General features: G+C 43.3%; 1 protein-coding gene across 1 annotated transcript in view; it reads left to right on the plus strand.

Annotated features, from left to right (window-relative positions):
* The first annotated feature begins 9452 nt into the window (after positions 1 to 9452).
* The window catches only part of DPP4 (dipeptidyl peptidase 4), a 73186-nt gene continuing 62978 nt past the window's right edge, over positions 9453 to 19660 (plus strand). The window contains exons 1-2 of the mRNA XM_039495617.1: positions 9453 to 9831; positions 10306 to 10390. Of these exons, the coding sequence (XP_039351551.1) occupies positions 9826 to 9831; positions 10306 to 10390 (91 nt within the window). The 5' untranslated portion in view covers positions 9453 to 9825. The remainder of the gene's footprint in view (positions 9832 to 10305; positions 10391 to 19660) is intronic.

Here is a 19660-nt window from a genome sequence, read left to right on the forward strand (position 1 = left end):
TATTTAGGGCCAGAATATCTCTCTTTACATTTAGCAATGAAATTATTTTTCTATGAAGTCGACCTATACATAGGATTGATTCCAAACACCAAATATCTGCATTATTAGAAAGGGGCTAGTAGTCACAAATGTCTGAGAATTGAACTTCCCTCTTGAAACCTTTGTTATAAAAAGGCTAAGCTTTCAGGATATTAAATGATAGCCTTCAATAAATTTTTTTCAAGCTTCTTTTTTGTTGTTTTTTTTTATTTTTATTTTTTTTGCATGTGTCCCCCTTGCGTCTTTGAAGGAAAACAAGCTTGTTTATATCTAAGGAATTAAAGTGTCACTGAGCTTCAAAGTGATTCATTTGTAATGATGTGCATAAATTTAGCATTTGTTTCCTGACATTGTCATGGTACAGTATTTCCTCTTGTGAACGGCTTTCATGAAATGGTTTTGATGATTTCTAAAACTGGGGATGTGTGAATTTTGAGTAGACTTTTGCTGAAAAAAGAAATTGTGAAAGCTGAGTTTAAAGGGGATAGGGTGGGGTTGTTTTAAAATGTTCTTCGTTGTCACAAACAGTTGTATTTTAACAAAACGTGCAAGAGCAGCCATCTTTGCAAATTTTTGATCGCTATGTGTTGCTTATACCATGCGCTGTTCCGTAATACCATGAACGCAAAGGGCTGGGTCAGCTAGTTCAAATATGGTCAGCCAGTCTTCTATACCCACCACCATCTTGCTTAAAGAATATTTTGTGGCACTCTGAATTCTTGAAGCAAATATTCAACTGACAAGCAGAGTTGGGCATCCCTAGAGTGAAAATACCTGAATCTTGTGGCAGTATTGAGAAAAACATGAACAGGAAAATAAAAGGGGAAAAAACACAACAGTTGCATCTATGTACTCATATACATGTAATCAGTGGTTTGTGCACTGGTCCTCATGCCCATAGCGATGTAAACTGTCTTACACTCAGTTAGTCAAGATAAGTTGTTAGGCAGCCTTCCTTGATGTAACTCTGGAATAGCTTTTGTGGTGATGCTATCCTGGAACTGCCACTACCATCAGCTCCCAAAATCTCTCTCCCTTCACTTATTAGAACTGCAGTAATTCAAGTGTTTGCATTTTAGCTTCTGTGGCTTACGAGAGAGTACTTGGGGGTGAGGGATTGTCTAATGGCACTCACTGCCTCATTGTATAAAATCCAGAGTTGACTTGGTCAAGAATTTGACTACACTCTGGACCCTTTGCTACAGGCAATTGAAATGATTCTGCTCCTCTTATCTGTTTGTTTTACAGTCACACCCCGGGACCCCAATCAGGAACAAGGCCCCATTGTGCTTGGTGTTGAACACACTCAGAGTGAGACAGGCCCTGCCCCAACAAGCTTAAAGTCTAATTTTAAAGACAAGAAGCAATAAGTGGTGTAACAAAACAATCTAATGGGATAGGGGAGGGAGAATGAGAGGACCAGTTATAGGAATATATCTTACATAGACAAGCTATGTGCACAATTAACAAGTTTCAAGTCAATTTTTAAGGACATAAACACTGAATATTAATATTTTCCATAATTTGTACTGTGCACTTGCCTAGCCATAACCAACAAGCAATTTATTATAGGCATCATAGCAGATGTGGGTCTTTAGTGTGGATTTGAAAGAGGACAGTGTGGTGGCTTTGTGGGCAACCTCAGAGGGGGCATTCTATGAGTAAGGGTCAATATGGAAGAAGGAGTAAAGGCACTTGTTGAAGAGGTGGACAAATGAGCGATGGAAGCTGTCATAGTTGATGGACTGAAGGAAATATTAGAGAGACAAGGTGGGTGAGGTAATATCTTTTATAGGACCAACTGCTGTTGGTGTGAAAGAAAAGCTTTTAAGCCACACAGAGCTCTTATAAAAGATATTATCTTACCCACCTTGTCTCTTTAATGGCAAGACAAGACTACAACTACACTGCATACAACAATAAGAGAGATACTGTAAGACATAAGAGCAGATAAGTAGGGAGTGATTAATTTGTGAAGGGCCTTAATAATAAGAAGCTTGTATTTGATGCTTTAGATAAGTGTGGTAGGGAGGGTGTAGAGAGACTCAGAACGTGTGTGTGCAGGGGGAGGGGTTGACTATATGGAGCTTAGAAGAGGTCTGAGGGCTCAGCTACAAGCTGCAAAAAGTGTACTACAATATTCTCTTCACTTCCAAACCTGTGGGCTGGAGGGAGATAAGTGGCAGGCACATTCCTCACACATTTGATCAAATCTTTGTCATAATCTAAACACTTTCCAAACAAAACTATTTGGAGAATTCTTGGTTGTGCCATATTTTGCACAAAGTCAATAGTAACATAAAGGTAGGCAACATGGGACTTCTTTATTTGGAATTCCTGAAATTCTGAAGCATTAGCACTTCTACAGTACTCATAACTCTTCCTTTGGGCTGACTACTTCCCCACCCCAAGTTCTGCAGAAACCAATAAATTGCAAATTCAGATAAGGATTGGCCATTTCTAACGATACCTGGAACAACTTCTGAGAGAAACACATAGCTTTTCTCATATTCTAACTTTTTTAAAAAGCAGGAACACTCAGATTATAGATTTTCTTCTTAAAAACATGTTCATGTCTTCTGTGATGCCATTGTTAGAGAAGATGAACACATATGTTATTTGTTTAACCTCATGTGTGCAGAATGTCTTGTTTCCAAGAGATTCTAGAACTGAAAAAGTTAATTTTCAGCCATTCAAGTCTGAAACCATGTGGTAATTATAGAATAAGTGTTGTTCCAACTGTTAACTCTTTATAGCACTAGGTGGTCTTGCTTTTTTATTACCTCACATTTTTTTATTCATGCTCAAAAGAAAAATATATGGTACACATACAAGTTGTTTGCCAGGTGGACTATAATAGACCCTTTAAACATACTATAGGTTTCACTTGTATGGGATGGAGTAAAGTAAATCCATTTTGGTTTAGGCCTGGATGAAGTAAGGCAAATAAACAATACTTCTTTTTGCATGGATTGGTAGGGAAATAGTGGGAGCCAGCTGGCTTCTCAGGTGTTTGTACTTTGTAGTTTCCAGAATGTTAACACCAATATTCCTGAATGTGCATCACATGTACTTTATTAAAACACTTTTCTGTGGTGCTCATCAGAGAAACACTGTCACTCCCATTTTACAGATGATGTGTACTGAGGAACAGCGTGATGTGTAAGTGGCTTGCTGAGAGTCACACAGCTAGTCTACAAAGGAGCTGAAAATTCAGACCAGATTTCCTGAGTCCCAGTCTGGAGCTTTAACTACCAGACCATCTTGCTTCTTCGATGAAGGGGCAGGTGGAAGTGGGAGTCAGTGTCTAGAAGTTCTGTGTGTATTTTTTGCCCAATATTAATAGGAAGAATATACATTTTATAACCCTAACTCTTCCCTATAGTTAGGCCAAGAAGATATAACTTGGGGATAAGTTAGAGCAAGAAGTGGGGGAGAATGAATATTTCTTCTATCATTTCACATGCTGCTTGACAAATTTTTGAAATCACAGACTAGTCATATGGGGTGAAAGTAGCTGCTGAGTGCTTCTTGTACGTCAAGTGTAATTTTATGAATGATATCCTACGTTTGAGGAATACATCTGAGGCATGCCATTATACTAGTATAATGAATGCTTTCTCACAGTCTTTCCTCACATAGCCACACAGTCTGGAACACGTATTTCTAATGTAGATAATATATATATTCTCAATATCAATACCTCCATAATGTGGCTTTTTCCTATTTGATTTATCCATGTATTTCTAGCAGAACTAACCAGTTACATATACAGTAACGTGTTCTCTAGCTTTGGTGAGGCTAGAAAAGTATAAAGGAGACAACACATTTGGTATTTGCATTAAGTATATGGGGAAGCATCCCCCAAAGAGCAATCTGAGAATTTGGTTTCACTTTTTGCTTGCAAATAACCTCTCTTTCTGTGCATACATCTATCCCAGTGAAGCAACATATCTATACAACACATGAAAGAAAGGGGATAGAAAAGTCCCTTATGGGTGTAACTTTTGGGCACAAGATCTAGGAATACAATTTAAAGGGTGTAATCTTCTGTTTTCAATACAATCTATGGGCTCCTGATAGGCTGGGCCTTTCTCTGGGGCCACACTCAGATAGTTTCAGTGTCTCTCTTTCCCCACTTGGGAACCTTACTCTAGCCGTTCTGGATTCTCAGGCATGGGGGTCTTTCACGTAAGGAGAAGTTCAAGCTGAGGCTTCCTGTAAAGGTCCAATTTGTCTATGTCAATATGGCACATCTGGACCCCGGGTTGGGGTTTATCTTCAGCACCCTCTCTGCAGTGATCAGCTTGTCCTGTTAAGTGCATATGAGCAGCACAGACTTGTCAGCTCGGGGGAAGGGTGCAAGAGTCACCTATTTCTGAGGCACCACAGCTTTTTCCTCCTGATTACCACCCCTGTCTGTGTCAAGATCTCCTTTCTAAGCTTGCTTCCTTCAGCTGGAGCAGGCTCTAAAGGTGTGCCTATTTAGTAATGGTTGAGCCCAGAGGAGATCATTAGCCATCTCCTGATTGGAACGGAGGTGTGCCCCATCACAGGGCTGTTAAAAAAATAAAACAAAGCATAATTGGGATTTATTGCAGGAAATCTGATTCTGCCTTAGTGTATAGGAGACTCCATTTTTCTTCTCAAGTCTAGATTTCTGACTAAAAGAACATTTTATGGTTTAAAAGAAAAAATGGATGTCAGAGTTCTCAATCAACTACTGCCAAAAATTCTTACAGTCTAAGAGGGCAAGTCCATATTGTACAAAAGAAAGATGAGTCAGCTGCTAGAAGTGATGGGTCAAGGTTCTCAAACTTTGGTATGACTTTATTTACAAGGCAATCTCTGTCAAGCATAGGGTGCCTGATAAATTCCATGTTGCCCTTTCCCAAACCCAGCTATAAGGGGAAAACCTTGTGCAACACCACTTCCAAGGGTCAGCCTTCGTTTCTGCTTAAACAGAATGGAGAAGTGATGGGGATGGAGAGATGAATGGCCTAAGATGGAAATTTTCAAAGTTGACAAAGATGGAGGAGATGGGGTCAAAGATGAAACTAAGCCTAGATACTGTGGCAATTGACACCCTCGTCAAAGTAGCAGCCAAAACTGGACATGGCATGGGAAGATAGGGAAGTGGCCCTAACTACTTGGTCCCTTGCATCTGGCTATCTACTAATGCAGGGATTCACACAACAAAAAATTTGGTGGCCTCAGAGTGCAGCCACCACATCTCACTGATGGCTGCACTGACACGTTGTCCTAAATAAATAATTAACTTTAGGAAAAACAATTAAATATGCACAGATACAGATCCAAATTATTGTAATTTACATTTGTAGGATTTTTTGGCAAACTCAATAATAAAAATTATGCTGCCTTTCCCTTCCACTCCTCATTCGGGGCTTAATGGGTCCTTGAGCTTGCTGTGAAAAGTGATAGTTGTATATTTGTTAATATCACAGTGCACTTAGTAGCTACCAGGGAGGCTATGAAAAGCGATAAGTGATATTAACAAACATACAAGTATCACTTTTCACAGATACCTAGTAAGTCTGCTGTGAAAAGTGATACTTGCGTGTTTGTTAATATCACTTTTCTCAGCAAGCCCCAGGATCCATTAAGCCCTGGATGCAAGGGCCAAAGAGGGAGGCAGCAGTGGCCAGAGGTGATGGCGGGTCGGATGCGGGGCTGGGGGAGGCAGTGGGGAGCTCGGGCAATGGGGGATGGATGCAAGACCAGGAAGGCACCAGGGTCCAGGAGCGATGGATACAGGGCTGTAGGAGGCAGCAGGGGCCAGGGGTGATGGGGATGGGTGATGAGCCCCATTGTTACGTGGTCAGAGCCAGGGCCTGGTGTCTGCTGCCATGTGGCCAGGGCCAGGGCTCAGTGCCCACGGCCAGAGCCCGGAGCTGGGGACAGGAACTGCGTGGCCAGAGCCAGAGATCAGAGCCTGCTGCCATGCAGCCGGAGCTGTGGGTCAGCGCCTGGGGCCGCTGCATGGCCAGAGTCTGGAGCTGGGTGCCGGAGCCCAGGGCTGCATGGCTGGAGTCAGGAGTCAGCGCCCACCGCTGCATGGCTGGAGCCAGCGCTTGGTGTTGCATGGCCCAGGCCAGGGGTCGACATCCAGGGCAGCTCCCAACACTGCATGGCCAGAGTCTGGGAACAGTGCTGTGGGTCGCACCTGCTGCCATTCAGCTGGGGCAGGGAATCAGCACCAGGGACTGGGGCCACGGCTGGAGCCCGGGGCCAGCACCTTCCACGGCACAGCTGGAACTGGAGGCCAGAGGCCAACTGAAGCTCCAGAGCTGGGGGTCAGTACCTGCTGCCCCGTGGCCAGAGCCAGAGATTGGCACTCAAAGCCCTGTGCCTGCTGCCATGGGGGTGGGGCTGGGTTGGCACCTGGCACCTGCCATTGCATGTCTGGAGTCCAGGACTGGAGCCGGGGGGCAGCGCCTACTGCCACACAGCTGGAACCAGGGGGCAGAGACTGAAGCCCTGCAGCTGGAGGTCAGGGCGGTGTGGCCAGGGCCATGTGGGTCAGTACCTGCTGCCCTGCGGCTGGAGCCCAGGGCCATACAGACAGGTTCCTGAAGTTCAGCTGCGGGAGCCTGCCACCCAACCCCCCTTTCCCCAACATGGGTCAAGAACTCACCTTGCTCCTGCAGCACTGTGCTCCACCTCTCTCCAGAGGCGGTGCAGAGCAGCCCATCCAGGAGCACCAAGAAGGCAGGGGGAGGAGGCAATGCTTTGGACCCCCCCCCACCCGCCATCACTGCTGTCATGGCCACACGAAAAGCCCCTGGTGGCTGCATGCAGCCAGTGGCTGTATTTAAGAAAGTTGTACTAATATGTATATAATGCCTATTGCACTTCAGTTTGTATCTCTTCATTATGTTCCACTATGACCCAATATGTGTTGCAATATCTAGCAAAAGATGAATAAGATTATTCCCTCAGTCCAAAACATGGACAAGTTACATGTTATGTGTCATAAACCTGCAGAGAAGAAATAAATTGCTGCCAAAGGAACTTCACTTAAAAGTTAGATTGTGCCATAAATATCTCTGATATAGGGTAAGCAAAGCAAAAATAATGGGGTAAAGGAGATTAAAAACAACTAGACCTGGCTGGAACAACTTTCCAAGCTTCATATTATGACGAGAGACAAATTCAAAAAGTATAAAATTACCAGACATTACCAATGAACTCTAGATCTGGGTATTGGTCAGGCATACAGAATTTCAAGTATTTCTGAGCTATACACAATGGCTGTTTTGTTATCATAAGGAGTAACTGTAGGTCATGTGCTGTTCTCTTAAACTCCATGGATTATTTTGGTGTAACTGAGATCAGAATCTGGACCCATAAGCCTGACTGGACAAGGGTCTGATCCACTCTATGGTTTATGGGAGCATGTGCCATGTTTGGTTAGACACTTACTTCCCTCATGCAAATTAATCACTGATTGGCACTGGAAAATCATTCAGTATCACTAAAATATGAATGGGTTATAAGCTTAGTAACATTCATCAGGGTGGTGTCACAAGACTGACTGGAGTTTGAGCAATCTATTGCAATTGTGGTTCATGTTCACCGCAAGCAGGAAAATGTTCCTCATAGGCTTCTTTTAGCATAGCTGCCAAGATGAGTCAAGACCAAAGGCCGTACTAGCACAGTATGTTAGAGATGGTTTTTAGTATGCAAGTAGCTGATAATGGCAGAAGTTGCTGATATGTAACAGCTCATCCACTGCTTGAGGAAGTGTTGCCTAATGATTCAAAGAGTGGCTTGGGAGTCAGCTGATTCACTGTAACTTTGAGGAAAACACTTGCCTTTGAGTTACCCATCTGTGAAGTGTGTATAAACTACACACTTCACAGATGGGTACTGGAGACATGATGTTTGTAAAACTCTTTGGGGTGGTGTATCAAGGATGCATTTCCAGCCCCAGATACAGTAGCTGGCATTTTGTGTTAGTGTGGAGGCAGAAGGAGGTAGGAACATCCACTACAAGCCACATAACTTTACTTAAAGTTCTGTCTTGTGTTTTTAAAACAGGACTAAATATCAGGAACTCTTGCTCTGTCCCAGGCTCTGGCAATGACTCCTCCATTACTTTAGCAAGTCATATACTTTCTTTGTTCTGTGTTCCTATCTGTATAATAGGGATACAAAGGTTTGCCTCCATCCCTGGGATGCTGTGATGATTCATTAGTATTTATTAGGTGTTTTGAGCAAGGAAAACTAAGCAGAGATGGGCCTAAACAGAAACAGAAATTCACACCCTCTAATTTGGTGGAGATTTGGATCAAACTTTGTGGCTAGAATCTACCTCTAATACAAAATACTGTTATGAAAAACTCTAGATTTCTAACAAGTTGCTGATACTCATCTTTTAGACCACATGATACTATACTTAATTTTGATTTACAGGTTATTCATTTTATATTTCATTAATCCCTGGTATATTAATTTTATCAGTCACTGGTAGCAAGGAATGTTTTTCTTCAAGTTTGTCTACATGAGAAATTGAGCCAAATTTTAAATAAAGGTGTGAATTTAAAGTGTCTTAATTAAAGTGCATTGAAGCTTTATATAAATGCTCTCTGAGAAGCAGAGTGCAGTAGAAAGTAGTTCAATTTAGCTTAATGGCAGTTTTGCCAAAAACTTTAATGGGAACAGCAAGTCACCCCTGTTTGGGTATAACACGCAGTCTATATCATCTGGAAAAATAACATATGTTATTTATTTCAATATATATATGTCTCACTATTCTACATTTTGGACTTGACTCAGACAAAATCTGATTAATGAAATGTTTTCCCTGGAAATCCAGTTACATAATGAGGACTAAAGCAGCAGTTCTCAAACTGTGGGTTGGGAGCCCAAAGCAGGTTGCAACACTGTTTTAATGGGGGTTGCCAGGGTTGGCACTAGATTTGCTGGGGATGAAGCCGAAGCTTTAGTCCCACCACCCAGGGCCAAATCTTGAGCCTGAGGGTTTCTGCCCTGAGTGATGGGGCTCAGGTTACAGGCCCCACACCTGGGGCTGAAGCCCTTGGGCTTTGGTTCCCCCTCCTGGGGCCATGTATTATTTTTTGATATCAGAAGGGGATCGTGATGAAATGAAGTTTGAGAACCCCTGGACTAAAGAAAACCCTTGAGCCTGCTGCAAGGACGGCCTGGCAGAGTTCGTCTGGCCAGCAGCAGCAGCACCTGCCGGTCCCCCCCGCAGATGGTCACGGAGCCTGGACTCCGCTCTAGAAAGTTGCTGCAATTGCGTCTCTTCCCCAGTGCCTGGTTAGTGACGGTTCCGCACAAGTGAAGAAAACTTTCGCCGCCTACGTACCATCCCCGCCCCCTTGATCCCCACGGGAGCAACCGCAACCCCGCCTCACCCAGCCCGCCCCACCAGGCACCAACCTCCCGCGTCTCCAGCCCTCCAGCGCCGCTGGGAACCTCCCCGGGTTGTCCCTGCGCTCCAGTGCCCCCCACCGCTTCACCCCGCTGCAACCCGCGCCCCTGCCCGAGGCAGCTCCCCGCCACACCCAGCCTGGCCCCTCCCGCCACGCCCCTTTCGCTGCCCAAGCAGCTGGCTAGGGGGTCCCGTCCCGTCCAGTCCCGCGCGGGGCGGCCCCGGGACTGAGGCGCCGCCGCCGCCCTCGCGCCGCGCTAACGTTTAACTAGGCGCCGGGGAGCCGCGTGTGCCGGAGGGGAAGACGCTTCGCTCCTTCTGCCGCTCGCACCCGCACGGGGAGGATCCGCTTCCCGCAGCTTCCAGTCATGAAGGTCAGTAAGTAACTGTGTCGCTGCACGCGGGCGGCTGCTTCACCCCCCAGCTGGAGCCAGAGGCAACAGGAAAGGCCCTTGCCTGGGGCTCGGGGCAGGAGGGGAGCTCCAGCCTGGACTATGCAGCGCTTAGGGGGAGTGCAACATTCTTTGCACGTGAGCAAATTCTCCCGGGGCTTGGGCTGTGCGTTTCTGTTCCAGACACCGGGGATGCGAAGGCGTATTTGCTATGCTAGGAAGAGCTTGTGGCGCTCAACCACAAAGCTAGGGCGGTGCTCTTCCCCCCCCAAACCCCCCCCCCCCGCACACACCGGCACGGGAACACACGCCCAAATGCTCACTGTGAAGTGCACAACCATACACGTTGGTGTGCACACCGCCCCAGCCCTGAAACAGTCACTTGGCTTTTACACGCTGGCACATTAACACACGTCGTGCACGTCTAACTTTGTATTCTCTTTTCGTGTTTTCCAGACATTAGTGAAGTATCTGTTGGGATTGCTTGCGATTGCAGTGATTGTTATTGCCATAGCTGTTCCTGTAGCTTTACTGGTAAAAAGTAAGTTTAAAATAGTCATCTTTGAAGAGACCCAATGATAATGTGGGTGAGAAAACTAGGCTGATCTCTGAAGAAAACTCAAGGATTCCAATGAGTTATTTGTCCAGAGCTGCTAGACTTTATTTTCTGCAGGGTATCATGAATCCACAGCTAGAAAGTAGACTGTAATATTACTTACTGAGTTCTGGAAAGTGTTTCCAGCAAAGGTCTTGCTGAATTGTTAAGCTGGAGACAGTGAGACTAATGTGCATTCAGGCAGGAACTGGAGGTTAACTCATTTTTGAAGTTGTCTCTGGATTCCAGGGGTGAGAAGCCCCTCTGAAAATTAAAATAGTCAACCATCTCAGTTCCCAAGTAAACACCAAAAAGTATAATCAAAATGTGTCACTTTGCAACATCTTGTTTTCCTGTCACTAGAGAGTGAAAATTGTAGCCCTAACAGTAAAATTCAAGTCTATTGATCTTGTGTGGCAGATTGAAGGAGATAAAAGAGTGTTATCGAAACCAAACCAACTTTACATAAATGTATGATATGATATATATATAGCACTGTCACAGAGATCAAGGAACAGAGGCATATCAAAGACAGACTTTTGGACTCTGGTCAATTTGTGTTTTCTAGTGTGACACTAGTCCTGGGTGTTAATCTAAAACAGGGGTTGGCAACCTCTGGCATGCGGCCCGGCAGGCCGGGCCAATTTGTTTACCTGCTGTGTCCGCAGGTTCGGCCGATCGTGGCTCCCACTGCCTGTGATTCGCCGTTCCAGGCCCATGGGGGCTGCAGGAAGCGATGTGCTGGCCACAGCTTCCCACAGCCCCCATTGGCCTGGAGCGGCGAACCGCAGCCAGTGGGAGCCACGATCGGCTGAACCTGCGGATGCGGCAGGTAAACAAACTGACCCGGCCCACCGGGGTACTTACCCTGGCGAGCTGCGTACCAGAGGTTGCCGACCCCTGATCTAAAACAATATTAAATGAATGTTTACTCAGTGAAGAGCTGCAAGTTGATAGGATGCAATTATACATCAACTTCTTTTTTTTTTTTAACTTTTTCATGACTACTAGTTATAACAGTATAGAATTCAACATTACAGACTTGTAACAAACCAGAGAGATATAGAATGTTCCCACTGTAAAGCAGACATTGTGCAAATCTCTTTTGTAATGTAAATATCAAGAAAGGGTTACAGATATACTGGCTTGAGAGAAAATAGCTGCAGTGTATTCTTAAAGTAACTAGCCTGTCCAGTACTTAGATATACTAAGAAGGTTTGGGTTTTCCACAGTTTAAACTAAAGATACAGCAGTGAATTGGAGCAAAAATTGAGATTAACATAGTGTAATTTATACATAGTGTTACAATTTATATCAATCACTCTTAAAGTAATACTAGATATTAATAGAAATCAGGGGTCTTATTGTACAATTCTTGAAGGTATTCTGTTGCTAGGATTTTCTCCAGTAGGAGGCTTGTTTTTGTTGGTGGTTGGTTATCTGTTTTTTTTCCTGCCTGATTGTCTATCCAAAATAAGCAGATTTTCAAAGTGAAAATTGGGACAACTCTATCATGCAGTTATGGGGGGAGGGGAAAGCAGCACAGGAAATGATTATGTGGGTTGGCAGGAAAGTGTACATGGGAAGATTTTGGTAGATGGATTGATGTGGTACTTATGTTTAGGAAAGCAGTCAGAAGCATTGTGGGGAGCTGGAAAGGAAGATGACAATATAAGAACATAAGAACATAAGAAAGGCCGTACCGGGTCAGACCAAAGGTCCATCTAGCCCAGTATCTGTCTACCGACAGTGGCCAATGCCAGGTGCCCCAGAGGGAGTGAATCTAACAGGCAATGATCAAGTGATCTCTCTCCTGCCATCCATCTCCATCCTCTGACGAACAGAGGCTAGGGACACCATTCTTACCCATTCTGGCTAATAGCCATTTATGGACTTAGCCACCATGAATTTATCCAGTCCCCTTTTAAACATTGTTATAGTCCTAGCCTTCACAACCTCCTCAGGTAAGGAGTTCCACAAGTTGACTGTGCGCTGCGTGAAGAAGAACTTCCTTTTATTTGTTTTAAACCTGCTGCCTATTAATTTCATTTGGTAACCCCTAGTTCTTGTATTATGGGAATAAGTAAATAACTTTTCCTTATCCACTTTCTCAACATCACTCATGATTTTATATACCTCTATCATGTCCCCCCTTAGTCTTCTCTTTTCCAAGCTGAAGAGTCCTAGCCTCTTTAATCTTTCCTCGTATGGGACCTTCTCTAAACCCCTAATCATTTTAGTTGCCCTTTTCTGAACCTTTTCTAGTGCTAGAATATCTTTTTTGAGGTGAGGAGACCACATCTGTACACAGTATTTGAGATGTGGGCGTACCATAGATTTATATAAGGGCAATAATATATTCTCAGTCTTATTTTCTATCCCCTTTTTAATGATTCCTAACATCCTGTTTGCTTTTTTGACCGCCTCTGCGCACTGCGTGGACATCTTCAGAGAACTATCCACGATGACGCCAAGATCTTTTTCCCTACTCGTTGTAGCTAAATTAGCCCCCATCATGTTGTATGTATAGTTGGGGTTATTTTTTCCAATGTGCATTACTTTACATTTATCCACATTAAATTTCATTTGCCATTTTGTTGCCCAATCACTTAGTTTTGTGAGATCTTTTTGAAGTTCTTCACAATCTGCTTTGGTCTTAACTATCTTGAGAAGTTTAGTATCATCTGCAAACTTGGCCACCTCACTGTTTACCCCTTTCTCCAGATCATTTATGAATAAATTGAATAGGATTGGTCCGAGGACTGACCCTTGGGGAACACCACTAGTTACCCCTCTCCATTCTGAGAATTTACCATTAATTCCTACCCTTTGTTCCCTGTCCTTTAACCAGTTCTCAGTCCATGAAAGGACCTTCCCTTTTATCCCATGACAGCTTAATTTACGTAAGAGCCTTTGGTGAGGGACCTTGTCAAAGGCTTTCTGGAAATCCAAGTACACTATGTCCACCGGATCCCCCTTGTCCACATGTTTGTTGACCCCTTCAAAGAATTCTAATAGATTAGTAAGACATGATTTCCCTTTACAGAAACCGTGTTGACTATTGCTCAAGAGTTTGTTTTTCTATGTGTCTGACAATTTTATTCTTTACTATTGTTTCAACTAATTTGCCCGGTACTGACGTTAGACTTACCGGTCTGTAATTGCCGGGATCACCCCTAGAGCCCTTTTTAAATATTGGCGTTACATTAGCTAACTTCCAGTCATTGGGTACCGAAGCCGATTTAAAGGACAGGTTACAAACCTTAGTTAATAGTTCCGCAACTTCACATTTGAGTTCTTTCAGAACTCTTGGGTGAATGCCATCTGGTCCCGGTGACTTGTTAATGTTGAGTTTATCAATTAATTCCAAAACCTCCTCTACTGATACTTCAATCTGTGACAGTTCCTCAGATTTGTCACCTACAAAAGCCAGCTCAGGTTTGGGAATCTCCCTAACATCCTCAGCCGTGAAGACTGAAGCAAAGAATCCATTTAGTTTCTCCGCAATGACTTTGTCATCTTTAAGTGCTCCTTTTGTATTTTGATCATCAAGGGGCCCCACTGGTTGTTTAGCAGGCTTCCTGCTTCTGATGTACTTAAAAAACATTTTGTTATTACCTTTGGAGTTTTTGGCTAGCCGTTCTTCAAACTCCTCTTTGGCTTTTCTTATTACACTCTTGCACTTAAGTTGGCAGTGTTTGTGCTCCTTTCTATTTGCCTCACTAGGATTTGACTTCCACTTTTTAAAGGAAGTCTTTTTATCTCTCACTGCTTCTTTTACATGGTTGTTAAGCCACGGTGGCTCTTTTTTAGTTCTTTTACTGTTTTTCTTAATTTGGGGTATACATTGAAGTTGGGCCTCTATTATGGTGTCTTTAAAAAGAGCCCAATTAAATGCCACAGTGTTGGGCAGTTGTGACAAACCTGGTTTGGGATTGTCCCTGAGGTACATATGCATTTTGCCAGCATGTTGTCAGAGTACCTGGGACAGCTTGCCAGCAGTTCCTTCAGGGATCCAATATTTGCAGAGGCTAGTAAAAAAGTGGGATAAAGTATTTTCTTTTTCAGACTGACAGGGATGCTGGAATGTTGTCAATGAGAACTGGGAATTAATCAATAATAACAACTTTCTATCACAGCCAGTTGTTTTCATTGGTTCAAAAATGGTGTCAAGAATGTGCATTAAAATAAGGCAGTAAAATAAAATATTTAGTCTTCATTTATTTAAATTGTAATCAGATGTGTACAAATGTTTATATGCACTCAAATCCAATTTTTAATTGAAAACACCGTTGACTTCAGTAAATGTCTGTAAAATAGCTTGTGTGTGTAATCCTTCCTATTTAGACAGTGTAGATTTTTTTCCAATTTAGGTAAGGAGTGAAATCTATTGTCCTGGCCACATACCAATTGTCTAATTCAATTTTATGTACCTAAAATTTCCCTGTAAATTCAGCAAGATACAGTATTCTCCTATTTCTAATCTAAATTGTTGTGTAGAGTTGCTATGTGGTGTTAAACTGCTGCCACTTTTTAACTGAGAAGTGGCTATAGTTTAGTAGTGTGTGAAATAATCCTTATCTGCAGAACTTAATTTATGCCAGGTCTTGCCAGGCCTGAGCCCTGACACGTCTAAGCTTGGCAGTTCAAAATAAGTAAGCAAGTTCAAAGCTCCAGCCCCTCTGGGCTTGCCACGTCAGTTATGAAAGTAAAAAAATTGCTTGAGCCCTGGCACCTCTTTCATTACAAATTGAGCACTGCCTATTTGCAATAGTAATATGGCTGTATCATGGCTTTTGAAGGCCAGACCCATATTACAGTAGATGCAGAGAATACCATCAGCCTTGGCTGGAGCCATTTTACCTGTGGAGGAAAAATAGGGGAGTGTAAGGTTCCCTTCACCACTGACTCAAAATCAGTGTCTAGTGTGGAAGAGGACAATGCCTCAGCCAATTTGGGGGCCTCAGGAGTGCCAGAACCCGTGTAGAAGTGGGGATGGCCACCAGTGCTGGAACTGTGGCCTACTGCTCCTCCTCTTTCCCCTGAAGCCCCACGCTGTGCTCTTCCTCTTCCCCGTAAGGCCGCCCTGCTCCTCTTCTCTATGAGCAGGGGCTGATGTATGTGGGATTGTCCCCCTCCTCCTGCCTCAAGATTGGTTGGTTCCAGCTGCTGTCTGAACGTAGACAGTATGCCAACACACTCACTCTCCCCCAACGTACACACTCCCCCAACACACACTCTGTCTCTCCCTCCCCCACGCGCCCTGTCGCACACTTTCCGCCCTCTGCCTGCTTACACCTCAGTTGAAAAGCATATGGTAATCTAGTAAACGATGGGATTGAGAAAACCGCATCATGTGCCACTGTACCTGTCCCATGAGGCATTGCAGACCCTTCCCAAAGCATCCTGTGGCCAGTTGCACAGTAGGATAGCTATCTACAGTGCACTTCACTGCTCTTTGTGTCGATGCAAGAGCTGCTAGTTTGGATGAACTCTGCGGACACAAGGAGCATAGTGTGTACATGCAACGGCGGTTTAATTAAAGCAGTTGCTCTATCTCGGCACAACTTTTGTTGACAAAACTCTGTAGTGTAGACAAGGCCTTAGACCATGTGTAACTAGCACTTATGTCGGAAAAACTGTTGTCGTTCAGGGATGTGAAAAAATAGCCCCCTAAGTGACATATGTTTTGCCTATCTAAGCACTCATGTGCACAGTGCTATGTCGGCAAGAGATGCTCTCCCCCGACATAGCTACTGCCACCCATTGAGCTGGTTTTATTATGTCAATGGGAGCAGGGGCGGCTCTAGCAATTTCGCCGCCCCAAGCACGGCGGCACTCCACGGGGGGGCGCTCTGGCGGTCGCCAGTCCCGTGGCTCCGGTGGACCCCCTGCAGATGTGCCTGCGGAGGGTCCGCTGGTCCTGCGGCTCCGGTGGAGCATCCGCAGGCACGCCTGCGGGAGGTCCACCGGAGCTGCCTGCCACCCTCTCGCCAACCGGCGGAGCGCCCCCCATGGCATGCCGCCCCAAGCACGCGCTTGGCGTGCTGGGGCCTGGAGCCGGCCCTGGATGGGAGAGATCTCTCCTATCAGCATAACATGGCTACATGTGATACAGCTGTGCCACTGTAAGTTTGTAAGTGTAGACGTAGCCTTAGACAAGCTGGATGACTTGAATCGGCAGGACCTGATAAAATGACATCCTGGAATACTTAAGGAACTGGCTGAAGAGATCTCTGAGCCATTAGTAATTATCTGTGAGACCTTGTGGAGAACAGGAGAGATCACAGAAGACTGGAAAAGGGGACTATATTTGCCCATCTATGAAAGGGGGAATAAGGACAACCCAGGGAATTGTAGACCAGTCAGCTTAACTCTAGTACCTGGAAAGACAACAGAGCAAATAATCAATATGTACCTTATCTAGAAGATAAGGTGAGAAGTAACAGTCAATGTGGATTTGTCAAGAACAAATCATGTCAAACCAAGCTAATACCCTTCTTTGAAAGGGCAACAAGTCTTGGGGATGGGGGAAGCAGTAGCTGTGATATAACTCAACTTTAGTAAGACTTTTGATACTATCTCATATGACCTTCTCATAAGCAAACCAGGGAAATATAGCCTAGATCAGGGGTTCTCATAACAATTTTTTTGGTGGCCGCTCTGACAGTTTTTCCTAAAATACTTAATTAACTTTAGGAAAAACAAATAAATACGCACATATACATGCCCACATCATTGTAATTTATTTAGAGGGTTTTTTGCAGACTCAATAATAATGTAAAGTTGGGTTTGTTTAGTCTGGAGGAGAAAAGACAGAGGACATGATAAGTCTTCAAGTAAGAAAAGAGGGTGTTATAAAGAAGAGTGATAATTTGTTCTCCTTATCCACTGAAAACAGACCAAGAAATAACTAGATAATACTTAGTGCAGGGGGGTGGACTAGATGACCTATCACCATCCCTTCCATCCTACATTGCTATGATTCTGTGCCTGTAGTTTGAATTGTAAGTAAGTTTTCAACATCTGTACAGTGCTTTGGGATCTTTGAAAGCGAAGCATCATGTCAGCGTTGTCAATATTGAATTGAGAACATACAAGTGGTACGGATGTCACTGAACAACTGTTAGGATGAGAACACTTAATTACTGAGGGTTTGATTTTGCCACTTTTGCTCAAGCGTGGTATGACTGAGTTCAGGGGGCATACTACAGAATTGAATAAGGGTGGCAGAATTGGGCCCTGAGAAAAAACTGGAAAAAAAATACTGTTCTCATGACGATGACTTAAGTGAACTAAAGTCCATTCTGATAAACACTTTTTTGAAGATACAGTTATCTTAACCTTTAGTCAAAATGGTTAGATCAGTGTTCAAGGGCTGAAAAGGCAAACAACAAAAGGTTGAGAATTATTCCAGAATTACATGTGGGACATCAGAAATGTGAACCTAGACACTAGAGGTTAATGGATAAATGTATCAATATTAATGTGTGGAATATTTTAGTTTGTGGTATGCTTTACCCTTGTTTGTGAGAGTACTCATACACAGCTTCCTCTTTTCTTCACTTTTCACCCCCTCCACAGACTCTCAGTTTTCTGCTGGGAGAAGGTGACATGTATTGAAAAAATAAACTAGTTATCAGCATCACGTGAAGATTGTTTACACAAAGCTTTAAGAACATTCACTCCCAGAAGCGTTGTCTGAATTAAGGATTGGTGCCATAAAAGAAGCTGGTTTTATGATACTGTAAATATTTCTGGAATGAGGATGACAAAGGGAAGAAAATATATGAGCTACATTTAGGGAGGGATGGGGTGGAAGTGAACAAGCATTCATCTAGAATTTAGAGGAAGACAATTGCCCATTTCTGGATTAATCTAGGGAGAAAAGGAGACCAAAAATCTGAGTTTCTATATTTTTTTAAATTTAAAAATGAATTGACTTTGGCCATGTTTGCTCCATTTTTGCATTCACTTTCCAGAAGCATTTTAGTGAAATGGAAATTTGTGAAAGGAGGCTTTTAAGTGTGCTCGCTTGACTATTCATATATGGAAAATATGCCAGGTTTTGAAGGCAGAGCTGTAATGGTATTAATGTTAAGACTTCCCTCTTATGACTGTCTAGCACCTAAATGTATTTGACACAGATTATTCCATTTTTTGCTGGTATGCAAACTAAATATCAGTAAAGACAGTTAGTATGTTTTTCATGGGACACTGTTTGACAGAGAAGGGAGACAGTTTTCTAAAACCACTTGCCAGAGGCTTAGAACAGAAGCAGTCAAATGAGCTAGAAAAAGAGCTCACACTTTACAGCTTGGAGTGCACTTGCAGTTACTATGTTAAATGGGTAGAGTGAAAAATTAAATATAAATTCTCTGTCTAACCAACAAATGTTAAAGTAAGCCATTGTTGTTTTTATTATTTTTAGCAATAATGCCTCAACCAAGACCTGTGTCAGAGAAAGGAAAATGTAACATTTTTTGAAAAATCTTTCAACCTGATTATCTGTTACCTGTCCTTAAATTGCTTCCCCTTTCCAAGAGAATTTAAACTAGTTGCTACGTAAAGCCTCACTGCTTTTAAGAAGTATGCTTCTGAAGTCAGGGGAGGAAAAGAATAACGTGACCATTTACAAGTAACCAATAGCGCTTGAATATCACATCCAGATAGCTGTTCACAACCAATCTGTAAAGTAAAATAATTTTCAAAGACTTTATTCTGTTAATTGGGAATCATTTAATGTGAGGAAATCATGATCTTCTTACAGACTGTCCATAAGCAGAGAGAGACTAGGACTGGGATTTTTCCAAAGAACTGAACTTCAGTGGGAGTTCAACACTTAATTCATAAATTCTAAGGGCAAAGGGACTGTTGTGATCATCTAGTCTTCCCTTGGTTCTCTTTGGTGTCATTGAAAATCCCAGTCTAAATTCATTGAGTAAATTATTTGTTGCAATCTATTCATTTGGCTTTGCTTATAATAATGTATATGCTTATTGTTTGAAGTTCACCTCCCCCAATATAACACTGTCCTCAGGAGCCAAAAAATCTTACCATGTTATAGGTGAAACTGTGTTATATTGAATTTGCTTTGATCTGCCGGAGTGCGCAGCCCCCCCCAAGCACTGCTTTACCACGTTATATCCGAATTTGTGTTATATCAGGTTGTGTTATGTTGGGGTAGAGATGTAGATTAAACTTGAAATGATTACA

The sequence above is a fragment of the Mauremys reevesii genome, linkage group 11 (genome assembly GCF_016161935.1).
Source record: "Mauremys reevesii isolate NIE-2019 linkage group 11, ASM1616193v1, whole genome shotgun sequence".
Lineage (NCBI taxonomy): Eukaryota > Metazoa > Chordata > Testudines > Geoemydidae > Mauremys > Mauremys reevesii.